This window comes from Erinaceus europaeus, chromosome 21 (assembly GCF_950295315.1).
Source record: "Erinaceus europaeus chromosome 21, mEriEur2.1, whole genome shotgun sequence".
NCBI classification, from domain to species: Eukaryota; Metazoa; Chordata; class Mammalia; order Eulipotyphla; family Erinaceidae; genus Erinaceus; species Erinaceus europaeus.
The window spans coordinates 13,232,816-13,247,247 of NC_080182.1; the positions used below are offsets into that span (position 1 = coordinate 13,232,816).

At 41.5% G+C, this 14,432-nt stretch overlaps 1 protein-coding gene across 15 annotated transcripts in view; it reads right to left on the reverse strand.

Moving 5' to 3' along the window:
- Positions 1-452: 452 nt before the first annotated feature.
- THRB (thyroid hormone receptor beta) overlaps positions 453-14,432 on the reverse strand; it is a 480,256-nt gene continuing 466,276 nt past the window's right edge. For all 15 annotated transcript variants that reach the window (XM_060180429.1, XM_060180427.1, XM_060180435.1 and 12 more), the window contains 2 exons: positions 8,669-8,927; positions 453-2,217 (listed from right to left, as the gene is read on the reverse strand). In XM_060180429.1, coding sequence (XP_060036412.1) covers positions 1,976-2,217; positions 8,669-8,927 — 501 coding nt within the window. In that variant the 3' untranslated portion in view covers positions 453-1,975. The remainder of the gene's footprint in view (positions 2,218-8,668; positions 8,928-14,432) is intronic.

The window sequence follows — 14,432 nt, forward strand, 5'->3', positions numbered from 1 at the left end:
ATTAAATGGATACTTTTCTCCCCACATTATTTCCAGTCACACTTGGAATTTTCAATGCCCTTTCTCCCCTTCCTTTTTTTTTTTAATTTTTTTTTTTTTATTTTCCAAAGTCATCCTGCCTTCCTCTCAATATATGGCTATGAGAGTATGTCAAATTCTTGTTTTGAATCAATGCCAAATACACTGTTCTTAACTGTTAAGAGGGCCATGATTTTTGTCTAGTAGACTAGAAATTTGAATATAAAATGAATCAGCAAAAGAACAAGATTCTTTCCCCTGAAATTCATATAATGTTGAGTTTTGGAAGGATTTTAGAATTCATGACTTATTCACTAGGTGAGAAAACCAAGACACAAGGTCAGAAATCTGTCAGCTGACAGCAGAAACTAGAACTCAGGCACCCTGATTTCTGGGCCAGTTATGCTCCATCAGACTTAAACAAATTAGTTCACTTGGTTTTCACAGTGAATTTCATTCCATTGTTTTCAGGTAAATCCCTTGGATATGGCTTATTTTCCCCAATATTTCCAGGATAAGGCAGTACAAGGCAGGCAAAGGAATAGTTCATGTCTGCTATGCTAGTGAAGAACAAGATACATTCAATTGCATGGGTACATCCTTTACCCATTTGCTGACGTTGAAGCGATGAGGTGTCACCATTTGTTTTCAGGTACAAACTACTCCAGCATTTGTTATTGGGGAAGCAGGACAGGCAGGGCAGGTGACTAAGGGTTCATATGTACATGGTCTGCAGGTGTATTCTGTTGAATATGTGTCAGAGAAATGCTGTAAGAGGGACAGATAGAGTCAATGGCCAGACCAGACTTTGCTTAGCCATGGTCAAGCTTTATAGTTAAGAGGGAAAAGGGGGCCAGAAAACATTTATCAGAAAAATGAAGACCTCTAGGATCTAAAAAGAGAAGGAAGGTTTCTCAAGCTGTCAACACATGAAGTGGGGTGTCAGAACACTGCATTTCCTTCAACTCAGAATGTAATCACACTATTCTCTTCTTTGGAACAAGACTCAACATTCAACATGTCCTCTCCTTGATTAGAAGATTTGATCCACAGGGGAATCTGTTGTCAGCTCAGTGAAGATGCAATCAGGATTCATAACTTCAAGAGTTTGGAAGGTGATGGATTAGGTATCATTGAAAAGTGATGATACTCTAAATAGGTTTGATTTGTGGAAATTTTCTTCGAGTCTAAATTGTAAAGAAACCTTTCTACTACGAGGTAATATTATTTGAATTTTTGGAAACCATTCAGTCATTGACATTGGTGAGTATTCCTAATTTCCTTGGGCACCTTAAAGGAAACTGGTCTCCTGTTTGGCCTCCATCAGTCAAACACCTGCACATCTTTGAGTCATGCTCTTGAGTAGCTTGGAATAAATCATGGATTCTAACAATTAAAATGAAATGGTATTTTGGTTCTCAGGAATAAATATTCTGCACATTCTAAGTTATGTTGCCAGAGGAGACTGAAGAGCATGCTTTTGAGTTGATAACATTTGCTCAGATGTTTCCCTAAAAAAGCTAAAAGCCAGTTTCAGCCCTGCAAAACTCAGGATTGAGTCAACATGATGGGGACCAGAAAACATTATTTCAGTTTTAAGGCTTCTTTAGTCTTCTGCTGCACCATTTTGCTTGCTTGAGTCTCTAACGGGATGGATGGGAGCTGGTGATGGCTAGGTGCTGGTGAATTAATGATTGTCCCCCACCCCACCTCCACAACTGCAAAACCTTTAAGGGATTCACATCAAAGGGCTGGAGAGAAAATGCCATAGCTACAAGGAGCTGCATTCAAGGGGCAATTTCATCTACGTCTATGCCAAACACTACCTCCCTTTACCCCCAAACAGTTCTTCTCCACACAAAGAAACAAAGGAACAAACAAACAAAAACGATCTCGGCAATGGAATGAAATGACTCCCAGTAGTGCTGTAGGAATTATGAGAATAAATCCAGTCAGTCTAATCCTCAAACACTTCCAAGAACAGCGGGGGAAAGAGTTCCGTGGGGCATTCCACCTTCATGTGCAGGAAGCGGCTGGCGTGGCAGGCTCCGATCATCCGCAGGTCTGTTACCTTCATCAGGAGTTTTGGCCAAAAGTGTGTCACGTGGTGTTTTCGGTAATTGATGTAGTGTTCAAAAGCCAGTAGGAAACTATCTTGGTATTTTTCTATTCTCTCAACGCAGGCAAGCCCTGGACGGTCTTGAGAAGGAGAAAAAAGATGGAGGGTTAATTCAGAGGCAGAAAGAAGGCTTGCTTCACCCAATTCAAGCTCTTTCATGTGAAGAAGACCTGAGGACTTCTTAACTCCAAGTAATGAGCTTACGCGCAGCATAAGCCCTGGGGCACCCAGGGCCAGGATCCTAGGGAATGGTACAATTTATTATTATTTTTATTTATTTTCCCATCTGGTCCGAGGTTATTATTTTTTCAATTTTTATTGGTGATTTAATATTGATTTACAAAATGGTAAGATAATAGGGGTATAATTCCATACAGTCCCCATCACCAGAGTTCTGTGACCCTATTCCCTCCACTGGAAACTGTAGTAGTTCTCCTAAGGTCACAGATATGGGCTGATTTTATAACTATCTATCTATCTATATCTACACACACACACACACACACACACATATATATATATATCCTATTTTTTTCGACAGTCCTGCCTTCATTTTCTTTCTAAGTCACCCCCACATGTATTACTACTTCCGGGAATGTCTTTGTTTTTTATTTCTTCTCTCTCAGATAAGGCAACAACCGGGAATGGAAAATTCATATGAATGGAGTCAACGCTTCATTCTGATAATTATGTCTGGTTCAGACAATCACTTTCACCCCTTTAGGTGTGAATGACTATGCCTATTTCCTTGGGTACAGACAAGAGTCTCACCCAGAGCTGAAATGTTCTAAAAAAAATGAGGAGAAGTATTTTAGGTTTTCATTGGTTGCTACAGGGTAGGAGGAGGAATTCAAACACCTAAGGGCAGAAGAGGGACACGTAGGTGAAGAGAGAGGGTGGTGGCAACATCTTGGGATCGTTTAAAATAGAGTATTGGGGAAGGAGCCCGGGACTTCACACATGCTGAACTTTAAATTAATTAATTAGTTAATTAAATAATTTACTTTTGGTAACCACTGGGGTTTCACCACTTCTGGTTGACATTTTCAGATAGATAGAGACATAGATATAAAGACAGAAAGAAAGACACCATAGCACTGAAGAATCCCTCAGTGAGGTAGGGGCTGGGCTTGAACCTGGGTTGTGCTTATGACAAAGTGAGCTTTCTTGCTGTCCAAATGAGCTATCTTACTGGCTCCTGTTCTCTGTTTTCAGAGAAAGATAGGGGTGGGGGTGGGGGGAACTAGGGAGAGCCCTCCTACCATCTAAGGAATGTTGTCCATTTCAATCCTAGGCACTGTTCACAGTGTTCCAGTGCGGGGCCAGGATAGAAACTAAGGCCTCGCACATGGAAGGCATGCACTCTGCTGACCTCCCAGCACCCTTCCTTGTACCTTCAGTGAAACTGCTGCCTGAAACAACCTTGTATAAGTAATGCTTTGGGAAACTAAAATGTAAAGAAAAGGAGATGCGAGCACTGTTAAGAGTCACCTTGCACAGAGAAGAGTCACAATGGGAAGCTGGATCAAGAGGGGACCAGGACCCAAGAAGCCTTCTCAAGTCTTACGGAGGCAAACATTCAAAGACAGTTGCAAAAGACGATAAAGGAATGCCACAAGAAGGATGGAAAACTCCAAAATATCCAGGTTGCAAACAGCTGGGTTACAGAACTGATTTGTAAACTTGAATGAAATATATATATTATTTATTATTTATTTATTATTGGATAGAGGCAGAGAGATATTGACAGGAGAAGGGAGAGAAGGGGAGGAGAGAGACAGAGAGACACCTGCAGTCTTGCTTCACCACTTGTGAAGCTTTCCCCCTGCAGGTGGGGACCGAGGCCTTAACCAGGTGTGCCACCGCCCGGCCCCGGGAAATTCTTCATGTAGCTCCAGGAAGCCCTACCTTCCCTCTGCATAGTTCTCCTGAGTTTGCTCTTGGTGACTCTGAACAAATAAATTGGCACTTCAAATGTCCAGTTATGATTTTTTTTATGGAACCAGGGAATGGATCCAAGGCCTCACACATATGAGCTCCTATCCCTGAGCAGTCTACCCTGGGCAGAATTTCTCATTCTTTATTTTAGAGAAAAGGAAAGTTAGTTTGAGACAAAGGGAGATATAGATGAGCAGAGAAAGAAGAGAGAGGTAGAGACAAGACACTACTGCACTGCTCCGTTATCCACGGTGCTATCTTCTGGTGCTATCCATGGAGTGCCCATGTGGTGTTAGGATTTGAACCCAGGTTCTCACACGTGGTAAAGTGCGTACTCTATAGGGTGAGTTATATTCTGCCCCCCTTTGTATTTTTCTTCTCTCCTCCTTCTTCCCTCCTTCCCTCCCTCCCTCCCTCCCTTCCTTTCTTCCCTCCCTCCCTCCCTCCCTCCCTCCCTCCCTTCCTTCCTTCCTTCCTTCCTTCCTTCCTTCCTTCCTTCCTTTCTTTTTTCTCTTTGTTACCAGGTTTATTTCTGGGGTTTCATGCCTGCACAACTGTGGATTCTTATTTACGTGGAAGGTGAGAAATGGAAAGGGACAAGGAGACAAAGAAAGAAACTGTGTGTGTCCAGGTGGTGGTGCACCTGGTTAAGCACTGACACTACAGTGTGCAAGGACCTGGGTTCAAGCCCCTGATCCCCACCTACAAGGGGAAAGCTTTATGAGTGGTAAGACAGTGAGACAGTGTTGCAGATGTCTCTGTTCCTCTCTATCACCCCCTTCTCTCTCAATTTCTGGCTGTTTCTACCCAATAAATAAAGATAAAAAATTAAAAAGAAAGAAAGAAACCATGTCACTGTTTTACCACTATCTATGAAACCAGCCTTTGCATGGTGCTCTTATGTTGCTGTCAAGGACTTGAACCCAGGTTTTTGCACATGGTAAAGTCTGGGTGTGGTGTACTGCACCAAAGCAAAGGACATCTAAAGGAGGGAGAGGGACAGGATGAAGGGACTCTGGGGTCCTGGTGTGTTTCCTAGACACCAGTCAAGGGGAGATGAGAGGCTGTGCCTATATTTAAAAAACTGTACTGGAAGCCACTAACTGCCAAATTAAAAAAAAAGTATGTGTTCTACTAGGTGAGCCTATTTTTTTGTTTTAAAAGAAAATTTTAATTTATTTTGTTTTATTTCCTTTCCCCCCCTTTATTGGGGTATTAATGTTTTACATTCGACAGTAAACACAATAGTTTGTACATGCATAACATTTCCCAGTTTTCCACATAACAGTACAACCCCCACTGGGTCCTCTGTCATCCTTTTCCAGGACCTGTATTCCACCCCCCCATCCCAGAGTCTTTCACTTTGGTGCAATACGTCAATTCCAGTTCAGGTTCTACTTGTGTTTTCTCTTCTGATCTTGTTTTTCAACTTCTGCCTGAGAGTGAGATCACCCCATAGTCATCTTTCTGTTTCTGACTTATTTCACTAACATGATCTCTTCAAGCTCCATCCAAGATGGGCTGAAAATGGTGAAATCACCATTTTTTAATAGTTGAGTAGTATTCCATTGTGTATATAGACCACAACTTGCTCAGCCACTTATCTGTTGTTGGATACCTTGAGCCTGTTTTTAAAATCTGTTTGATGTTAATGTCATATCATTAATGTAATCAATTGTTTACAGTAAAGTATCCCATTCACTTCCTTACTTAAAAAAAAAAGAGAGAAAATATATAGTTGCTGCTCAAAGAGTAGAGTTAGGGTTTCTAGTCAATGTCCAGTTATTAAAGTATTTGTACTAGTAATGTAGAGTCAAGTGTCAGTACAGTAAAAAATATAATCTGACTAGAAAGACCACTGATCATGCTCAATCATGGTTCTGAGGTTAAAAAAAAAAGAAAGAAAAAAAGGGAATTTTGGGATCTTGTATTCTGCTCAAATTACAATTTGTACATTCTTATTTTGTGGGTTTCTTCATACTTGGTGATATCCCCTTGCTCCCTCTCACCTGTTTTTCTCTTTGAGTATGTTGGAAGGATTCTCTGCAGGATCTTTAACCTTTGATCCAAATACAAAATCAACATAATGTTGCTCTGAATGTATTACTTGAAAAAAAAAGTGCTTTGGATTCTGTGGCATCAAATTCATAAACAATACAGAGGATGAGTGAACATTTATTCTGCTTAAGCAGTACTAAACATATTTATGAAGACACAACTATTTTAAAGGGCAAAATCTATCTTTAATTTAAGACAAACTTTCTGCATATCACTGAAGGAACAAAGAATTTAGTGGCAGTATTTCATGGAAAAGACTTTGAAGGTTTTCTGTGTAGCTTAAATACCAAATAAAATGGTAGGGCTTCGAAGACAACTCTGAGGAAGAACTGAGGCCTCAAGTGTCAATATGTAATTATCCCTTGCCAAGTCTAAAGTACCTTGTAATATTGCTTTAGTCTTGGCAGAATGAATGGGATACAGCTATAGCATTAGGGTAGAGAAGACTAGAAAAGTAAATAAGCAAGCCTCGTGGCTGTCAGGCAATGATGGCCTCATAAAAACCAAATTGGGGAGGTGGGAAGAAAGCATAATGGCTGTGCAAAAAGACTTTCATGCCTAAAGCTCTGTGGACTCAGGTTCAATTCTCAGCACCACCATAAGCCAGAGCTGAGCAGTGCTCTGGGGTCAGCCTGCCTCTCTCTGTCACTCTCTCTCTCTGTGTCTCTCTCTCTGTCTCTATCTCTCTCTGTCTCTCTCGTTAAAGTAAATAAATAAATAAAGGAATCACATTGTGAAGAATCATTCAGTGAGGAGTTTGTGATAGAGTGTGGCATCACACCCACAGTTTTTGCCATTGCTACATACTTCCTTATCTACCCTCCTTAGATTATATACTAATTACTTAAATTTATTTTCTACAGAGGAAATATCATATTATTCTGAAACTAAAAAAATTGTTATAATTGAAAGACAACCACAAAAATGAATGCATGGCAAAAAAAAAAATAACTATCCTGTAATACATTTTAGTTCTGCTTACTGCTGTAGGCTGTGCCTGAGATCTGCTCTATGTTAGACAGATTAGTGACAAACTAAGCCTTTCTTATCTTACTTATGAGGTGTAACCATAAAAAATAGTAATGGAAATGATATTCTCACTGTGTGATTCCATGTTACTTAAAACTGTGTTTGGACCAGTAAAATCTCAGCTGGTCTTTTTCTTTTGAGTCCCCCCCTCTCTCTAGGAATGCATATACATTCACTAGGGGTGAATTCTCTTATTTAAAAAGACACAGAAGCCAGAAAAGCGTCACTCTTAGTCACACAGGGAGTTGTTAGACGAGCTACACATTTTATCTCTGCTGAAGGCACATGGTCATTGACTACCCCTCAGCTTCCAAAGGCCACTTGCAGCTCCTGTCCTGTGAGTTTTCCCAACCTGCCTGTTTACTTCATCAGACCAACAAGAAGAGTCTCAAGAGAAAGCCTGCTAGTGAGAGTAAATCTTACACAACACAATGTAATAATGGCAAGGAGGTGACATTATATTCCAAGTCATAAATTCTGTACACACCCAACAGGAGGGGCTCAAAGACAGATGTGAATATCAGAGGGTAGGGGGTACCTCATATTATTTTTCTGTCTTCTTATGTTTATGCTTGAGATTTTCCATAGTAAGAAGAATATTATTTTCTAAAAATACCTGTCATATCTAAATATTTTACAGCAGATACATTTCTAGGCCAGCTTAAAAAAAAAAAAGATTCCTAGGGGCTGGGATGGTGCCTTAGCAGTAGAGAACATGCCTTGCATGCATGAGACTCTGGGCTTGATACTGAGTGCTACATATAGTGGTGTTCTCTCTCTCTCTCTCTCTCTCTCTCTCTCTCTCTCTCTTTCTCTTTATCTCCCTCTGTCTCTCTCAGAAAACAATAGGCAGTTGGGTTGTCTGGTAGAGCATACACTTTACCAAGTGCAAGGCCAACGGTCTGAGATCAATATCACATGGGAACACCATGGATGGCACCAGGGTGCACTTCAAGAATGATAGAGCAGTGCTGTTGTTTCTCTTCTCTCTGTCTCTCATTCTTTCCCTTCTCTCCTTGAAGCAGAAGAATGAGAAACCTGACCAGGGAAGGCTTCTGACTCATAGTATTGTATATCTAGGCGCTACTGTGGCACATTACTTTATCTGTGAACAAATTCTAGCTCTTACTCATGATTTCCTTGTAGATCTCTACATTGAAGGGTAATGGGTACTCATACTCATATTGTGTACACAAAAAAGAAAAAAAAAAGAAAGAGCTGGACAACTACTGTGAAGCATGATGCATAGTTCTGTTGACAGTTGACCATTTCATAGAGTCTATGAGGTGGTTTGTTGGCTCCTTCCCACATTCCCATGACCCAGTGACACTTGACACCCTTATTCAGGTTCCAGTTCATTGGCAAACTCATAGTTCTCACTGAACGATTATAAGTTATGTTTTGAAGCAAAGTGGGTATTGAACACTCAATAAGTGGGTTGGTTGGACTAGCTCCAAGCAAGCAAAGGCTCTATTGATGTCCAGCAACAAGTCTAGGCATACTCACCTGAAGACATCAGCAGAACGGCCTGAAGAAGAGCCACTTCAGTATCATCCAGGTTGAAAGAAGACAGAGACATGCCCAGGTCAAAGATGGCATCCGAGACGACCCCAAGACCCCCGTTTTTCAGCTGGCCCCGTGTCACTGCCATTTCCCCATTTAGGGTTAATGTCTCACTTTCTGGGTCATAGCGCACAGCAGCACGAAGGGACATGATTTCCATGCAGCAGCCTTTGAGGAGGATTATCTGGTCTTCACATGGCAGCTGTGAAAAGAACCAGCCCACGTGAGCAAAGAACAAGTAGATGCATGTTCATCAAGGACAACAGAGACTGAATTACACCTGCCCCAGTGCTTTGTGATGGACATCAGTCCTGCTCTCTGAGCCTGTGACTTTCCTACTTCTAGATAGCAGCAGACTTTCCAAAATCATTTTTTTGACTTCAAGTTGGCATAATATTTAACAACTGTAATGCCAGTAGTTTTGAACACTTTTTAAAATATTTATTTATTTTCCCTTTTGTTGCCCTTCTTTGTTTTTTTTTATTGTTGTTGTAGTTATTGTTGTTGCTACTGATGTCATCGTTGTTAGATAGGACAAAGAGAAATGGAGAGAGGAGGGGAAGACAGAGAGGGGGAGAGAAAGATAGACACCTGCAGACCTGCTTCATTCACCACCTGTGAAGCGACTTCCCTGCAGGTGGGGAGCTGGGGGCTCGAACCGGATCCTTACACCAGGTCCTTGTGCTTCACGCCACCTGAGCTTAACCCGCTGTGCTACCACCCGACTCCCGTTTTGAACACTTACTAAAAAATATTTATTGGTTATTTATTCCCTTTTGTTACCCTTGTTTTATTGTTGTAGTTATGATTGATGTTGCTGTTGTTGGATAGGACAGAGAGAAATGGAGAGAGGAGAGGAAGACAGAGAAGGGGAGACAAAGATAGGCACCTGCAGACCTGCTTCACCACTTGTGAAGCAACTCCCCTGCAGGTGGGGAGCCGGGGGCTGGAACTGGGAACCTTATGCTGATCCTTGTGCTTTGTGCCACCTGCGCTTAACCCGCTGTGCTACCTCCTGACTCCCCAGTTTTGAACACTTTCATGACAGAGATTTTTTTTTTAATTAATTTTTTACATAGCTATACTCTTTTTATTTATTTATTCCCTTTTGTTGCCCTTGTTGTTTTATTGTTGTAGTTATTATTGATGTCGTTGTTGTTGGATAGGACAGAGAGAAATGGAGAGAGGAGGGGAAGACAGAGAGGGAGAGAGAAAGACAGACACCTGCAGACCTGCTTCACCGCCTGTGAAGGGACCTGCCTGCAGGTGGGGAGCCAGGGGTTCGAACCGGGATCCTGACGCTGGTCCTTGAGCTTAGCGCCACCTGCGCTTAACCCGCTGCGCTACAGCCCGACCCATGACAGAGATTTCTAATTGTTCATGTGTGAATGCTAATTATCCCTTATTCTGAGGGTTTATATTATAATTCCAGTGAGAGCAAAGCTTATGTTAAATTTATCAACATTTTTTTGCTCTGTAACTCCAAATGTTAAAAGATCACTCTATGGGAGTCAGGCTGTAGTGCAGCGAGGTCAAGTGCATGTGGCACAAAGCGCAAGGACTGGCGTAAGGATTCAGGTTCTAGCCTGCAGCTCCCCACCTGCAGGGGAGTTGCTTCACAAGCCAAGCAGTGAAGCAGGTCTGCAGGTATCTGTCTCATCCCCTCTGTCTTCCTCTCCTCTCTTCATTTCTCTCTGTCTTATCCAACAACGACGACATCAACAGGAACAACAATAGTAACTACAACAGTAAAAAAACAAAGGTAACAAAAAAGGGGAATACATAAATAAATATTTTTTAAAAGATCACTCTACTGTTCAGCTGGAAACTTGAGTTTCTCTTTGCTTTTTGAAGTTTGCTCCCTAAGTCTCTTAAAAAGGCACAGAACTAGACAGCTGCATATTAACTAGGTGGTTTAGAGATGTAAAATCTAGGTTCATAGTTACTCAGTGATTCAGGAGCAGAGACGTGACAGGAATGTAGATATGATGGCTTCTAGAGTTATGTTCTTTCTATTAAGTCTGGCACCAGAACTAACTACTCCATTCTGGATCTTCTACTAGGGTTGCAATTTCATTTTAAATTTATTTGGTTGTTCTGGTAATGTAAGGCTTATGGCAATGTGGTTAGCAACAATAAACTTTTTCAAAGTACTTTGATAAACAAAATAATAAAAATTCAGTTTTATTTTTTGGAGAAAGAAAACATTAATTAATTGCTATGATCAAAACAGTTTGAAAGACTCTTAGTTTATAAAATATTTTATTTATTTCTTTGTTAGACGGAGACAGAGATAAATTGAGTGAAAGGGGGAGATAGAGAAGGATAGACTTTTACAGCACTACTTCCCCACTTGTGAAGCTTCCCTCCTGCAGCTGGGGACTAAGGGCTTGAACCTGGATCCTTGCACATGGTAATCCGTGTGCTCTATGGAGTGTACCACCACCTAGTCCCCCTTATTAATGTGTAGTTTTGCTGATTTGGGCATTGTGTCAAGATTTATGCATGCCACCTTGTTTAATCTTCACATAAGTGCTGTGAATAATTGCAGATTTATTTGCAGATGTGCAAATCCAGGACTAAGGGGTTGATTAACATGCTGTGGGTGGTTCACACCCATGTTTTGAAGGTGAGGTTAGGCTGTCAAAATCAAATGCCAAGAGAAGAAGAACATTCTTTGGAAGGACAGTGTCCATAAACAATGAACAGGTAAATTACACATAACTTTGATCTCTTTCGTAAAGCAGATACAAATTATTTTTGGGAATTACTCTTGGCAATACTCCATTAGTTTAATCTAGGTTATTATATAATACTGTAATACTACCAGATTATATGTAAAGCACATTGGAATAGCAGCCTTAACACTCAATTTCAAATTGGTTAGCTTTTTCCACAGAATAAAAGTCATTCTGGAATTGGCTCTAGAACCCGCACATGTGAGTTCCTCTCTTACACTCATTAAAAAATGACCAGGCATGTTCAGTCTCCAGTACCACAAGGCACAGCTGAGCACTGCTCCAGTTTCTCCCTGTATCCTTTCCCCTCTTTCATAAAAATAAATAAATACAATACTTAAAAAAACTGTGATCTGTTTTATAAAAATGCATTTATTTATTTATTCTTGAATAGAGACAGAGAGAAATTGAGAGGGAAGGGAGAGAGAGAGAGAGAGAGGGGCGGAGAAATACCTGCAGCACTACTTCATCATTTGTGAAGCTTTCCCTCTGCAGGTGGGGACCAGGGGCTTGAACCCAGGTCATTGAGCACCGTAATGTATGTGCTTGACCAGGTGCACCACTGCTTGGCCCCTGTGATCTACTTTTAATTAAAAAAACAGAAAGAAGTAGAAAAAAATTACTTACTTATCAATGAGAGAGAGAGAGATAGAGATAGAGATAGAGAGATAGAGAGAGAGAGAGAGGCTGGGTGGTGCGCACCTAGTTGAGCTCACATGTTGCAGTGTCCCAGGACCCATGTTCGAGCCCCCGGTCCCCACCTGCAGGGGAAAAGCTTTGCTAGTGGTGAAGTAGTGCTGCAGGTGTCTCTCTGTCTCTCTCCCTCTCTATCACCCCCTTCCCTCTCAGTTTCTGGCTGTGTCTATCCAATAAATAAATAAAGATAATTAAAAAATTAAAAGAGAAAGAGAGAGAGAGAACCAGAGAATCACTACAGTAGACACAGTGTTGGGCATTCACACTGTTTAGGCCTACTGCTTAGGCCATTATGTTTGTAAGTCCTGAGTTCTACTACGGTGCCACCTCTCCAGCTACTGTGATTCACATTTGTTTAGGTTCGACCCTGCAGTCCTCAATTACAGCCTCGGCTCCCGTGCCCCAAAGCACGACAGGACACAGCAAAGCCAAGCTTGGACAGGCCCTCAGAGGATAAGATGGGAAAATGAGTGGAAATGGGTTGAACCTGTTTTAGTCCCCAGGACAGCCATTCTGACTTCATTCCACCACTATCACTTAAGGGCTTGCTTAACTTAAACACACACTGCTGGTACCACCCTGTGCGTTTCTGCATTCTCCCAATTCCCAAGTGATACTCAAGCTGCTGGTTGGGGACCGCTATTCTTGAGAAGCTTTAGCATAGAATCCTAAAGAGTAATCACTAGTCAGATCAAACGGTTACTTTTTAAAAATTAAAACAATATTAAATTGAGGTAACTTGGATTTACGACAGAAGAGTACACACTGGCAACTCATCAAATGTATGCTACCACATGGGCATGCCACCAAGGTGCCAATAACACTCTGCCATCTCATCCTTGCAACCAAGTCTTACTATAGGTGATGTAGAAGTTTTCTTTTTTAAGATTCTTCTCTAAAAATATTTTTACTTATTATTGCATAGAGACAGAGAGAAATTGAGAAAGGAGGGGGAGACAGAGAGGAAAAGACAGACACCTGCAGGCCTGCTTCAGCACTCATCAAGTTTTCTCCCCTGCAAGTGATGACCAGGGGCTTGAACATAGGACCTTATGCACTGTAAGTGCACTGGCCCCATAGTTGATTAGTTTAATTTGAAATAAGAGCTGAGTAGGCATTTGTAAAGGTTCCCAGTGGCTTATATACTAGGCCAGATGCCTTTTCTTTTTAGGGGAGCTTGTGAGATCTTGTTGAGATCTGTTTCAATATGTAGTCAAACAGTCTTTTAGTCACCTGCCAAAATGCTTTCATTGTGAGAATGCTCCATGAGGGCATGACAGTCAAGAGATGCAGGGATCCTCCCACCCACTCATCCTGTCTCCTTAGGAGAGCATCACTCAAGTTGATAGGCAAAGATGACAGTGCCCTACACCGTAGAAGTGGTTCTTTGGCATGCTTTTGCAGCTCTGCTAACAAAGATTTTAGGTACTGTGAAGCTCTGGGTGGTCACCAACCTGGCTTGCGGGGTTGGCACGAATATTAGCAGGAAACTACTAGAAGCACAATTTGAAGAGCAGCTTCACCACATTTCCTCTGACAAGAACCTTTTTGGGTCTTGAGACCATTTGGAATCTACAACTTACTCTGCTTACTCAGTGGCCTACATGGTCCATTTCCTTATTTGGGGCTCCGAAGGGAGTGTAAAATGTCAACGGGTTTCCCTGGGAGCGACACGCACCAGAAACACGAGAGTCTCTGTCACAGATAACAAGTGGGCGTTTTCCTTCTTTTCTCCCTTATTTGTAATTTGGAGACACCAAAGTCTTAGAATTGAATGACCGTCCACATGTTGACTTTGAGACAAGCTTAGAATTTCTAAGTAAATCTCAGAGAAGTCAGTTCTTCATAATCTACTCTTGAAAAGCTCCATGTAGAACCCTGAACCTTACCATCAAAATAAGTGCATGGGTATAAGTTCTCCATTTCTCTCTTTTGTTTAATTAATTAATTAACCTATTTATTGTTGGATAAAGACAGACAGGAAAAGAGGGGAGGAGCTGATAGAGAGGGAGAGACCTGCAGCCCTGCTACTTCACCACCTGTGAAGCTTTCCCTCTGCAGGTGGGTACCAGGGGTTTGAACACGGGTCCTTGTGCACCATCACCTAGCCCCTCCATTTCTTTTTTTAATGGAAATATTTCTAGGTGGTTGCCTTATTTACTCCTCCCCTTCTCTCCCCTTCCCTTCTCACTACCCTTTCCTTTCCTTTCCTTTCCTTTCCTTTCCTTTCCTTTCCTTTCCTTTCCTTTCCTTTCCTTTCCTTTCCTTTCCTT